The sequence below is a fragment of the Callithrix jacchus genome, chromosome 4 (genome assembly GCF_049354715.1).
Source record: "Callithrix jacchus isolate 240 chromosome 4, calJac240_pri, whole genome shotgun sequence".
NCBI lineage: Eukaryota > Metazoa > Chordata > Mammalia > Primates > Cebidae > Callithrix > Callithrix jacchus.
Window position 1 is genome coordinate 142162440 of NC_133505.1, and position 14011 is coordinate 142176450.

The window sequence follows — 14011 nt, forward strand, 5'->3', positions numbered from 1 at the left end:
CAAATATTTTTAAATGATTGAGTTAACACTGTATTAAATTACCTTTATTTTGCATTGCATTGACACTCCTCTTTCTACTTTCTGCCTCTTCCATGAGGTTTTCAAGGCACAAAATATAGACAAAGGGCACAGAAGGAAGTAGAGAGATATGACTCTGAGATTGGACAGAACTAGGCAAACTCCAAATAAAAGAGAACTCTGGGTAGAACTATGGTAGAAAGTACAGGACTCGAAAATTAGAGAAACTCTAGTTGGGTTAGTTTTGGTGAAGGATTAACTTTTCCATTTTTTTTTCTAGAGGCTGTTTGAGGTAACCATTTGCTTGAAAGATACCTATATTATGGCCTAAGAGAAGTCTAAAGTGGAGGTCTGTGGAACCCAAAAAAATCAGTCAGAAGTCAAAAAGCAAAGAATCTAGATTCATTTATTGTAGGTGAGAGACACTTAATGCTACTGGATTGATGCAAAAGCATCAAAACATGGTACAGGAAACAAAACACACAAAAACCTAAGTTAGCTGATTAGTCTAAATGCCTAACAGAAGGAATAAGAAAATAAGGAAAAATCAAATACTGTTCATTAAAGAAAATTTAAAGTAAATTTTATAAAATTATCTCAATTTCTTATTAAAAACATTTATGTAGCTTTAGCTTTTCTTTTGAAAAGCAAAGGTGAGGCACAGTGAGCTTCCCAATGTAACTGTTTATTAGAAAAAAAAAAGAATTGCAATAATTCGGGTAAGTTGCTATTTAAGTTTCAGACATCAAAACTTTCACAGGTATGTTTCTGTTACTAATGAAAATATATTATAGATGTTTAACAATTTGTCTACCTAGTCATATTCCAAATTAAATTTGTAACGTTTTACACTTTGCATTACAGTCTTCATTAAATACTTTTCTAAGATCAGCAATATCTCATCATAGGCCACGAAAGAACAAACCTTGAATTATAATGTGAAATTCTAAATCCATAAAGATATTAAGGCAATAAAGAACAGAATTTAATACAAGTTTAGGCTGTAGCTGAGTTCCTTTAAAGGCTTTCTAATCTTAAAAAACATAATTGAAAACCCCAAATCAGAATTTCCTTGAAAATCATTCCATAAAATGGTAGAATTTTCATACTTCTTCAAATCCCTGTACCTCCCCAAATCATTTTTAAAGTTCAATAAATATTCACCTGTTTCTGGGTTCCAAACACACACTATACCATCCTCACTTCCAGCAAACAGGAAAGTCCCACATGGAGTCAAAGTACTATGAATCTTCTCCCGATAATTTGCTGCTCCTACAAATTTCCTTGCTGCTAATCTATAAGCAAAAAAGATTTTACAAATTTAACTGTCTTAACCATGTAAATGAATGGTGGTAGAAAATTTTTTCTCTTAAATACTTAATTTCTATTCAACAAACATTTTTTTGAGAATCTGTCATATGGGAGACATTCTATAATATGATGGATACAGAATAAACAAGAGCTAATCCCTGGAGCCCAGGGAGTTTATCATTTAGCAGGAGAGAAGAAACATGTCAACGTAAAATAGAAGGTGGACGTACAAAGTACTACAAAAGAAAAACAGAAGAGTTCTTTTCAAACTTGGATAAAAGAAATTAATTTTAACTATGGAGAGAGACTACTTTATGGAAGTAGCATTTGAGCTGGTTACTAAAAAATGGATAGAATTTTTATACTCGCTGGGTGCAGTGGCTGATGCCTCTAATCCCAGTACTTTGGGAGGCTGAAGTGCGCGGATCACGAGATCAGGAGATTGAGACCATTGTGGCTAACATGGTGAAACCTCGTTTCTAAAAATACAAAAAATTAGCTGGGTGTGGTAGCGCATGCCTGTAGTCCCCGCTACTCCAGAGGCTGAGGCAGGAGTATCACTTGAACCCAATAGGTTAAGGTAGCAGTAAGCTGAGATCGTGCCACTGCACTCCAGCCTGGGTGACAGAGCAAGACTCTGTCTCAAATAATAATAATAATAATAATAATAATAATTTTTTTACTCATAGTTTCTTCCACCTGATGAATTTTTAAAACAATAAAAGGAATATTTGATCTGTGAAAATAATTAGATAAAACATATTAAATCATCTACTAAATATAGTACAAAGCCTTCATATTTTTTCACTCATGAAATAATAGTTACCACCATTTCAGCACATACTTTGTGCCAGGTAGGTACTATTATTGTCCCTGATTTACAGAGAGAATATTAGATACACTGCTCTGTAATCTGCTGTTTTCACTCAAAAATAAGTCATAATGGACCTTCGTGTCAGAAAATATAGATTATACATAAACATTTTAATGGGTACATTAAATCTATTGTTGGATGACATTAGAATGTTTCCAGCTTTCCCTTACCATGAACACAATTTCTATAAATAATCTTGTGTGTATATACATATTACAGCATTTGTACTGTTTTATAATTATTTTCTTTCTTTTTTTTAATTTTTTATTGGATTATAGGTTTTGGGGTACATGAGCAGAGCATGCAAGACAGTTGCGTAGGTACACACATGGCAGTGTGCTTTCTTTTCTTCTCCCCTTCACCCACATTTGGCATTTCTCCCCAGGCTATCCCTCCCCACCTCCCCCTCCCACTGGCCCTCCCCTTTTCCCCCCAATAGACCCCCAGTGTTTAGTACTCCCCTTTCTGTGTCCATGTGTTCTCATTTTTCATCACCCACCTATGAGTGAGAATATGCGGTGTTTCATTTTCTGTTCTTGTATAATTATTTTCTTAACATAAATTTCCAGATCTGGAGTTACTGGGTCTAACTTTTCTAGGGTCCTTGCTATGTGCTTTACTGTTTTAAATACTTTACATGTATTAAGTTGCTTATTCCCCATCAAAACCCTTATGTGTATGGTGTATTATTTCTCTCATTTGAGAGATAAGAAAAGAGGCACATGGAGAGATTGATCAGCTAGTAAAGGGGTAGAGAAGGCAGTATTTAACTCTAAGTAGTATGTCCTGCAGAGCCCAAGCATGATATTAAGCTGTAAACTATACTGCTTAAAATTCTCTCTCAGTATTCCTTGCCAAGAACCTATGCTCATACAGACTAACTCACTCTGCTTTAAACGCCTATTATTTCACTTCTGAACTTTATTTTGTTTTCTATTCTACTGAAATATTTTATCTTGTCGAAATTCTACCCATCCTTCAAGACTGAGCTTAAATGGCAGCTGCTCAATAGAGCTTTTAACAGAAGACTATATTATAGTTGTCAGCTCTATTGCTGCTATGAAGAATAAAGTCCTTTTATTACAAATTTATATTCATTAAAATACATATTGAACACTTGCTAGCTGCCAGGCACAGCATAGATGCTACATACAGGGGGGGAAAAAAAAGTAGCTTCCAGTCCTAGAAGGTCTCACATTTTAGCTTAATTAAAAGTTTTTTGGTTTTATTTTGAAGGTACACAACTGGATTATAAACAAATGGTTTAATTTTGCTTATTCTCCCACAGCATCCAGGACAGTTCCTTGAAGTGTTTTACATAAATATTGAAGGGTATAAGAGTTAACCCTAAAAAGATACAAAATTAAACTAAAATAAATTACATTTGCCTTTCTAAATACTAGAAAGACATTAATAAAATAGCTTTCTCTCATTTATTTTACAGAAACTCTTAACACCACAACAAAAGTGTACTAGAAGTCCATGCTGACTTCCCAGCATTGCTTTTGCCTTTTACAGTAAGGATATTTCCCTACATTCACCATTATTTGGAAATAAAGAAAAAAACACAGATGTATAAATCAAAACCCTCTCCTTCAGTTGTAACATATTATACTAATGCTATAACAGTATCATAGTGATATCAGTATCAGTCAGTATCATTGTAGAAGACAGAAACTTCCTTTTTTTTTTTTTTAAATTGTGAAAACAAAAGCAACTAACTACATTTCAGCCTCAGAACTATTCACATTTTGGGCTGGATAACTGTTGTAGGGAAGCTGTCCTATGGTCTGTAGGATGCTTAGCAGTATTTTTTATCTCTACTCATTAGATACTAGAAGTAACATAAAAAAAAATCTCCAGCTACTGCCAGATGTTCCCTGGTGAGTGTGGGGACACTGCCTAGTTGAGAACCACTACCATGTTTTATAAATATAATTTAATTCATTACTTATTCTGTGAGTACTTAGCCTGTCAATACTGAAATATACTTACATCCGAAGATCCATAATTCTCAAAGTACTGTCTTTGGTATGGATTAACAAACGTTTTCCATTGGGATGAACCTCCAGATAACTAATTGGAACCCCCTTAAACTCAGTTTCTTTAATTTCCTAAAATGATAAAAAAATACTACTAATGAAAAGTTTGTCTAATGTTAAGCTTTTTTTCAGGTACAAAATTAATTTTAAAATATCATTTCCAATTCTGCTGTATAGGATGCTTTATAATTGTTAGCAAAAGGATTCTGAGTAACTTCAGTTTAGGTTCAAAATAAAGCTCATGAACTGTATTTCTATTATGGAACGCCACATTTAATTAGTATGTGGCATTAAACTAATTAAACTAATTTAATTAGTTTTTGTACTATGTTTACTTTCCTCAAATTTAGTCAGTCCCAAACAAGAAGCACTTCCAACAAACTCATCTTCTAACATTAATTTTTTTGTTTAAAATCACATAAGGAAGCTTCCAATTTTTATACATCCAAAACCACATGTACAATTAATTTTCAAGATTCTATTCTTATTTAGATAAGAATTTCTAAAAACAGAAGGGACTGTTTTTAAACAGATCTGACAGACTCGACAGATTTAACTGCAGTTCCTGAAAACTACTTTTCACTTAGGGTATCTTTTTTCAGCTACTGTCATATTATGAAAAATTGAAGAACAAAGGTATAACATGTTAGCCAGAAACTGAATCAATTTATATAAAACAAATTTAAAGGTAATGATTCATTTGTATTTTTAAATAAAAAGTAAAAAATGTACACTAACAAAATTGTTTAACATACAAGCTATCTTAAAAACACTCTAGCCCCAAAATGAAAGAACTTATTCATTTGTTTCTATTTAGCAAATTTCAAATGAAATAATTATTGTGATTAAATGACAGACCTCCATAATAATTACATAATTCTGAAAGACACCAGTGTTTATAAAATACTGAGAATACTGTTTTTAGAGATATTACTGGACCAAGGAAAAAAGGATATGAATAACAGAAAACATAAATTATTACTTATCAATGATAATATAACACACATCTCATTTTAGCATAAATGTCACCCCCCAACGAATTATTGAATGCCATAGTGCAAATGGTGTATAAAAAAGTGAAAGTAACACCTGGCCAAAATTTTTAAAATCTTCACTAAGTTGTTATATTATTAAGCAGCCATCAGAAGGATGTGCTAATTATTGATAATTGACTATGAAAAACTTAATTTTTTGAAATGAGAGAACAGAATGTCCTGACATCCTATCTTAAAGTTATATGACTGGATTTTTCCCAACTTCCTTAAATCCCAAAATATGAAATATGATTTTATACCTTATCTACAGTCCAGTGGTGCACTGAATGTTCCAAATCATTAATCCTGACACAGGTATTCCAAACAACAATCACCCCTGTGCAGTCTCCTGAATACATATGATGACCTATTTAGAAAAATAAGATTACTCACTTATGAAAGTCACATAGAGTTAGAAACAAATAATAGGAAGTTGGCGGAAACCATACCCCAGTAAAACAGTCAAAGAATTGAAGGGCTGTTCAAAGGTATCCAAAAAGCAAAATGCAACTCACAAACAAATCCCAATTACCTATAAATGAATTCTTTTCTCTTTTAAATTATTTTTGATGACTTACTTCCCTTTGTCACTTACCTGAATTTAACTACAAAAAGAAATGAGCTTCTCAGTACATGTGTATGTGGCTCATACGCCAAAGCCAAATAATTTGAACCATCCAACATGTAACATTATTTCTCATCTTTATTAACCTGTAAATCTGCTTTGTATTCCTAGAAAAATACCTATATTCTAATATATAGTGTTAGTATAATTTCCGAGACCCAGTAGAAACTCATCAAATGATCAGGGAATGAATAAAATAATAACAGGTATTCCAGTTCAACATCAATTATGTGGAGTCAAATCATCTTAAAGTTGACAGATCTCAGAAACCATCAAGTTCAACTTCAAACCCACTCAGGAATATCTCACACACCACCACTAACAGATGGCTGTTCAGCAACTGTAAATTCAGCATTTTATAAAACAGCTATTCAACTGGTGAAATGCTTCCTGTATTATAATATTCTTTCTAATTCTGACCAAAGAAAATCTATCTTCTACAGCTTTGGCCCACCTCTGCCCATTGGAGTAACATGGACCAATTTCCTTTTTTTTTTTTTGCACATTTGAATACCTTATGAACAAATAGTTGAAGAGTCTTTATCTCTCCTTTATAATCTGTACTTCTACTATGACATAGTTAATTTTCAGATACCTTTCTATTCAGTCTTTCCTGAATTATGTTCCAAATTTATTAACATCTCTATAGCTGAATTGGGTAAATCAGCAGTATTATCCTTTTGATCTGGATCCTACACCAATTAATTATAGTGGCAGCCTACATGACTAGTCTCTGGGATTATGAAAAAAGTGAGTATTTAATAGATATAATTAATTTATTCTTTCAAATAATAAAATAATTTGTATTTTACATCTTTAAAACAAACTACATTCTTCTTCTTTTTTTTTTTTTTTTGAGATGGAGTCTCGCTGTGTGGCCCAGGCTGGTGTGCAGTGGCATGACCTCAACTCACTGCAACCTCCGCCTACTGGGTTCAAGTGATTCTCCTGCTTCAGCCTCCTGAGTAGCTGGGACTACAGGTGCATGCCACCACACCTGGCTAATTTTTTGTATTTTTAGTAGTGATGGGGTTTCACCATGTTAGCCAGGATAGTCTCGATCTTCTGACCTCATGATCCACCTGCCTTGGCCTCCCAAAGTACTGAGATTACAGGTGTGAGCCACCATGCCCGGCCACTATGTTATTCTTATATAAAGATAAAACTTTAAATAATTACAAATTTCCCTTCTATATGTTTGTAAATTTTAAGATTCTTAAAAAACAAACCAAGAATGATAATCACCAGTTCAAAGAAATATATTTATGAAATTTGGCACATAACTGGTTGTTATGGCAAAGATTAATTGAATCTAAAAATTTTTAAGAATTTAATAACTTAAAAATTACAAACAGAACTCCCTCAGTTTCAAATCAATCTTATGACCTGCAAAATAAGCATAAGCCTAAATATGTACAATTATCAGTGCATAACCCTTGCAAGCTTAAATAACTATTATTCTGGTAAAAAAATTATTCACATAGCTGGTCTTCATTCATAGTCTCTGACATACCTTCAGTATCAAAACAAAGTGAGTTGATAAAACTTTTGTGAACATCAAATTGTCGGACCAATAAGGCAGAATCCTCTCTCATCTCAACTTTCCATATCCGTATCATGGAATCATAGCATCCTGTAACTACTAGCTCTCTTACAGCTGGATGGAATTTAGCCGTGTAAACAAAAGAAGGATGAGGTAAAACTTTGAAAGTATTTGTATTATTTATTTCATTTTTCCATATCCTGGAAAAGGATAAGAAGTTACATAATGTTTCTGAAAAGCAGAAGTTTCTTTTAACAGTTTTTCTAAGAACCAACACGGCCAATGAACCTTAAGGAAGCAAGTGAAAACAACGAATGGCAAACCAAGTTTTAAGACAATAAAACATATAATGATGATCTCATAGTTGATGATTGGAATTTTCACATTTTGACAAAGTTATTTGTTATAGTTATTATCCAGCATATTAAACCCACTAATTGTAATCTATACTGTAAAATTAATAACTGTTTTTTAAACCTATTTTACCATTGATTAAACACACATCGAACAGTCAGTAAAATATTGCACTTAGTTCAATATACACAAAAAATATATAAGAAGAAACTTTAATCATTTCCCATTTAGGTTATGTATATCACTTTTACGAAATGTTTATTCATGGGGTTTAGAGAATAGCAGAGTCTATTAACTTTTATATTTGTAATTTCAAAGCTAGATAGTAAAAATGAAGATCTCAAAGATTTAAAAGTGATACTGAAATTGTATTTTGAATTCTCAAGTATAATAACATTAAAGTAATTATGACATTTTGATAGAAAAGACTATCCTATATTAAGCAAGCTCTTTTTGTTTAACAGTCATTATCCTGTCCTCTAAATAATGGCTAATTTAAAAAAATTATTATCACTGCTACAGTCTTGAAAAATGAGTAAACTGTAAAGGTTAACCTGTTAGATATTCTGCATTTCTAGAAATGTATAAGATGAGGTGAAATCTACCAATAGACAGGTTTATAAGTGTAAAGCATTGGATTTTTTAATATATTTGGTTAACTTATTAAAATTAGAAGAACACCTTAATTTTAAATATGAGGATTTACATTAATCCTTTTAATTACTGCTTTAAAACTAAAGCAAATTAAGTCTGTTACAAGATTATTGATTAGAGAAAAAAATACAGTTTCTACTTAAGTATAGTATTCTGAGTTTCCTCAGGAGCTGCTTACAATATAGGATATGATCTTCAATTACTAAGAATTCAATCTAATAATAGAGGAAGTGAAAGAACATGTTTTTGAGTAAAAATAAGGCACATGAATCACTACAAAAACATTTTTACCATAGTATATTTTCAATGAACATATTTATATGAAATATGCCTATTAGAATAAAATCACTAATTTAAAAGAAATATTAAAAAGTTAAGAGAGAACCTCAGTTGTCTAGTAATAAATCTTAGTAGCATTATTTAAAATACTATTTAACAGGCAGAAATGAAGCATTTGCTTCATTTTTATAACATCTTTATAACAGCTCAATATAATTAAAACACACATAATATTTTAAAACCAAAAGTGAAGCTTTTTGTGTAAAAACTGAACTGGAATCAGTGATGGTTTCTGTTACCTAGGCCATGGTAGAATCTGAGATTAAAATAAATATATAAATGAATTTGGGGAAAAAAATCAGACTAGATCATAGAGAACAAAAAAATGCAAATTTGTAAAGACTGAATAAACTCACATAAAAATTAGTAGATTTGGAAAAGGAAAAACATACCAAAGTCAAGACGTATATTTGAAAAGGGGCAATAGTGGGGACATATAGGCCTGTTTGGGAGCCATTACGTATGGAGAAGTCTTTCTGATTATAATATGAGTTGTTGATTTGAGAAAAACAGATTATTATGCGGATAACTAAAGAATGGGATTCAGGATAAACCCATATGGCAGAGAGCTAACCAAGTGGGAAATACTTAGAAGACACTAAAAATAATATGTGACACAGATCATCAGAAATAAAGAAGGAGAAGACATGGACAGAAATCCATACTTCTGCCACTTGTGAGCATTTGTAATTCTAATTCTCTTCCTTTGGACTATAGCTTATTTATTGTGAGCATTCCTTACCTCTTTGAAAAATCTCCTTGTTGTTTATACTAGCCACAATGCTAACATTTTCCTCAGTTAATGCTTTCACAATACTATTTTTATGATATAAAGAGTCCTAAATTAGTATCAGTTTTAAAGATAAATAAGGAAAAATAAAAGGGGGTTTAGTATAATATATTACAAATTGTGTGAGGAAACTCAAGATAGCTTCAAGAAATAATAGGATTTGAGGTGGATTTTAAATAATGGCTACAAACCTATAAGAGCTCACAAAAGGCACTTAATTTTTGTTGAATGAGTGAGTTAGTCAGGAAGGGCAGGAGAAGGTCATTTAAGTATAGAAAAAGTAGGTAAGTTTCAAAGGGCATGAAGATGCCAAAGAAGATAAGATGCTAAGGGTGTTTCAAAAGATTATGTGGGTGAAGCAAAGGGTACAGGGGAAGGGCATGAGAGAAGAATGTTGGGTCAGTGAGGAATATGCCTGTTATGCTACGCTAAGGAACTGGAAAAATTTTCTATGGGCAATGGGTAAAGTCTTTTTTTTTTTTTTTTTTTTTGAGACGGAGTTTTGCTCTTGTTACCCAGGCTGGAGTGCAATGGCACGATCTCGGCTCACCGCAACCTCCGCCTCCTGAGTTCAGGCAATTCTCCTGCCTCAGCCTCCTGAGTAGCTGGGATTACAGGCACACGCCACCATGCCCAGCTAATTTTTTGTATTTTTAGTAGAGACGGGGTTTCACCATGTTGACCAGGATGGTCTCGATCTCTTGACCTCGTGATCCACCCACCTCAGCCTCCTGAAGTGCTGCGATTACAGGCGTGAGCCACCGCACCCGGCCTTGGGTAAAGTCTTTTAAAAAATTAAAGCATTATGAATGATAGTTATGGAAAGATACTTTTAGCACAGCAGAGACAGAGGACCTAGAGCCTAAACACTGAGGTCAATAGCAACAATTTAAGCAAGGGATGTAGGCTTTGAATTAAAGCAAACACGATAGAGAGGATATGGCAAAATGGTAAGCCTTTTAGGAGGGAGAATTAGCAGACTTTAGTGCTAGTTAGATGTGAAAGGAGTGATGGGAAAGAAAGAAGAGTGAGCACTACTCTGAGTTTCCAGCTTGGGAGATGATGGATAAGGATGTCACTAAAATACATATAAGAGATTAAAGGTAAACAAAATTTAAGGAGGTTGGTAAGTTCGGTTTTGGATTTGATGCAGCAATGGGCCATTCAAATGGAAACATATAACAGGAAGTCAAATTAGTTAAAAAAAGTGCACACTAGAGGTCATTAGCATATAAGCAAGATTCAAAGCTGGGGAAGGTAAGAGAAACTAGGATAAGCATATAAAACCAGGAGATGATCAGGAAAAGGACCCTGGGGATAAAACACAGAGAATCGGCAGAGGACAATGAACCAGAGAAAGAGAATGGACAGAGCCTGTCAGAGTCATAAAAAGAAAAGAGAAGAGGTTGTCAATGAAAACCATGAATTAAAAATATTTCAAGACTGGTCAATAATTCAACTGCTACAGTGAAGACAAAGACAACAGAAGTTAAACTGGCTAAATGGATTTAAAAATAGCAAGAAACTGCCAACCTCTTGAAAAAAGAAGTTTATGTAGCATGGTGGAAAGAAAGCCAGACTAACTGGGCTGAAGTAAAGACAGTATGTATAGAATGCTCCTGACAGTGTAGAAAAAGAAAAATAGTGGGCTTGTACAGAAGGCAGGAAGAACTGAAAATGATGCTTTTAAGATAAGGCCATTTGAGCATAGTTCTAAGATGAGAAGACATAATCGACAGAGAGGAAGACACTAATCAGACTAGTAGATGTAATACAGATTTTTCAGGGACTGAGATTAAAAGCATAGATAAATAGCCTTTAAAAAGCCTCATACCTCTGTGTTAAAAGAGATGGACAGAGGTAAAAGTGGACATATCTATGGATATTAGGAGGGAAATCAGAGGGAACTATATGATGTTCATGTCTGACTAAATTTCATCTAAATTGAAGATAGTCATTCAATGAAGTGGGAAGATTTGAATTTACAGTGGAGAATGTTCATGGTAAGGTCTGGATCTGCTGCCAGAGGAGTGAGAAAAGAAAACCTAGTGAAGGTAAGTAAAAGGATTCCTCAGTGGAGATGACAGCCTAGGTAATGTTAAGACTCACAAATCCAAAGTCACCCCTTAGCAAAATTATGTATTTTTCTCTAGTATAGCCTGGCATCAGACAGATGTCTGTGCTAAAAGAACAGATCACACAGGTTCTCAAGGATATTGTCAAAAGGGAGTAGTAGTAGGTTCCCAGCATGACCAAGAAGGAAGTCAATTGTTACTAATTTTCATCTTTTTCATTTAAATAAAAACTAACCAATAACAATAACATCTTGATTAGACCTTTTATACAGAAAAGGAGGTTGGCAAGATCAGTAGAAGTGGTCCCAACACTAAAAGTAACATGATGTGTTAAGAAAGTAGGAGGCAGAAGTAAATGACAATGAATTCAGCATGGATCTCAACTGTTTACATGTCAGTTTCCTAGTGTGTGGAGAGAATAATGTGTGTCTACCTAACAGTTGTCAGAATCAAATGAAGTATATAAAAGCATCCTGAAAACTAACAGTATTTTTAGAACACACTCAAGGCAGAACAAGCAACTAAAAAAAGTATAAATGAAACTTGAAAAGCTAGCTTTTAAAATGTTTCATTGTGATACTTATTAAATTGAAAAGGGATACATTATTTTTAAGACTGACATTCTGAAAAATGCAAATGTTTAACAATTTATAAAACTCTTATAATACAAGGTACATATTTATTTATTTCCCCTACTGTGATGTATTGAGCACCACTGAACTCTAGCCTGTGCATATTTAGCCAGCAGTGAAGACAGTATCACTGCCACCAAGAGCTTATGGTCTAGGAAAAATCTCAGGTGTTTAATAACCTCTAACCCCATACCAAAGCATTAATCAGTTTATATAATGATCATGTAAAAATGGTGAGGACTAGAAATATGCTACATAAATTAAAGACATTTAAGAAATATGTCTTTAAAAAGTGTTACTGTAATTTATGGAATCAGTCTGCACAATGCATATTTATGACAGTCCCTTCACAGGTAAAATATGACTGGAGCATAAGAGTAGTTATATCCCTTTATATTCTCTTGGCTTTCTTTAATGGCAAGCAGCACGCATATAAGTACTTCTTAAGGATACTAACCTGGCAGTACCATCAGATGATGAAGTAAGGATATAGCGATCATCTTTTGACCAGGAAAGATCATAAATGATGTTGAGGTGGCCACACAATTCCCTCATGAAACGTCCAGAAGGAATTTCATATACTAATGAAAATATTTAGAAATTAGTAGGTTTCCAGACAGAAGATCCTTAATCCAATAATATACAAATGCATAATTTAATATTATTTAGACATAAGCAATCTGTAGCAAAATTATAACCAATAACCAAAGACATTTGCAGTGTAAAGAAAATTTAAAAATTACTTAAGAATACTTTTCCATTTGCTTTATACAAGAATTCACATGCAAAATTATCAGTTATAATTTTGCTACAATTATCAATTATTTTCATCTCTTTAAAGAAATTCCCTAAGAATCTTTAATAATAAATTTATCAGTTGAATAATAAATAACAATTAGATTGCAATTCACTTAAAATATTCTATAATTTGGGCTTTCATTAGTTATTGTTTTACCTGAAAATCAACCAAATGCCAACCAAAAATTTAATTATTTGAAGTAATGAGAAATTTATATTGTGCTATTATCAAAAGTAAATTTTAATACTAAAATGGACAGGGATAGTAGTCAGGGATAGTAAGGGAATTAACAATGACTCAATAAGACATACAAAGCACTGGGGTATTTTACTATATGTTTAAACATACAACGAAATCTAAGATAATAAACTTAACACAGAAAAACAGAGTTTCCAAGTCTCTACTTCCATCTAGTGGTAAAAATCAATTGCCCTTTCAAATACTTAGCAGTTCAGAAATAATAGTAGTCCCCCCTCATGTGCAGTTTCACTTTCTGTGGTTTCAGTTACCCGCAGTCAACCATGCTCTGAAAATATTAAATGGAAAATTCCAGAAATAAATAACTTATAAGTTTTAAAATGCACATTATTCTGAGTAGTGTTATGAAAGCTTGTGCCATCTAGCTCCATCTGACCAGGATGTGAATTATCTTGTGTCCAATGTATCCATGCTATAGAAGCTAACTGTCTACAAACTTAGTAGCTGTCTCAGTTATCAGACTGGTTGATACCTGGTGCTGCTGTTCAAGTAACCCTTATTTAACTTAATAATGGCCCCAAAATGCAAGAGTAATAATGTTGGCAATTGGCATATGCCAAAAGAGAAACCACCAAGTACCTCCTTTAAGTGAAAAGGTGAAAGTTCTTGATCCAAAAAGAAAAGAAAAAAAATCATATGTTGAGGTTGCTACGATCTACAGTA

At 33.0% G+C, this 14011-nt stretch overlaps 1 protein-coding gene across 45 annotated transcripts in view; it reads right to left on the minus strand.

Moving 5' to 3' along the window:
- The window catches only part of AHI1 (Abelson helper integration site 1), a 239998-nt gene that overhangs the window by 169188 nt on the left and 56799 nt on the right, over positions 1 to 14011 (minus strand). For all 45 annotated transcript variants that reach the window (XR_013534548.1, XR_013534547.1, XR_004742097.3 and 42 more), the window contains 5 exons: positions 12749 to 12872; positions 7418 to 7647; positions 5540 to 5646; positions 4199 to 4317; positions 1183 to 1313 (listed from right to left, as the gene is read on the minus strand). Coding sequence is in view for 42 of the 45 variants with exons in the window: in XM_035296764.3 (XP_035152655.3) it covers positions 1183 to 1313; positions 4199 to 4317; positions 5540 to 5646; positions 7418 to 7647; positions 12749 to 12872 (711 nt within the window). In the remaining 3 variants the exon portion in view is untranslated. The remainder of the gene's footprint in view (positions 1 to 1182; positions 1314 to 4198; positions 4318 to 5539; positions 5647 to 7417; positions 7648 to 12748; positions 12873 to 14011) is intronic.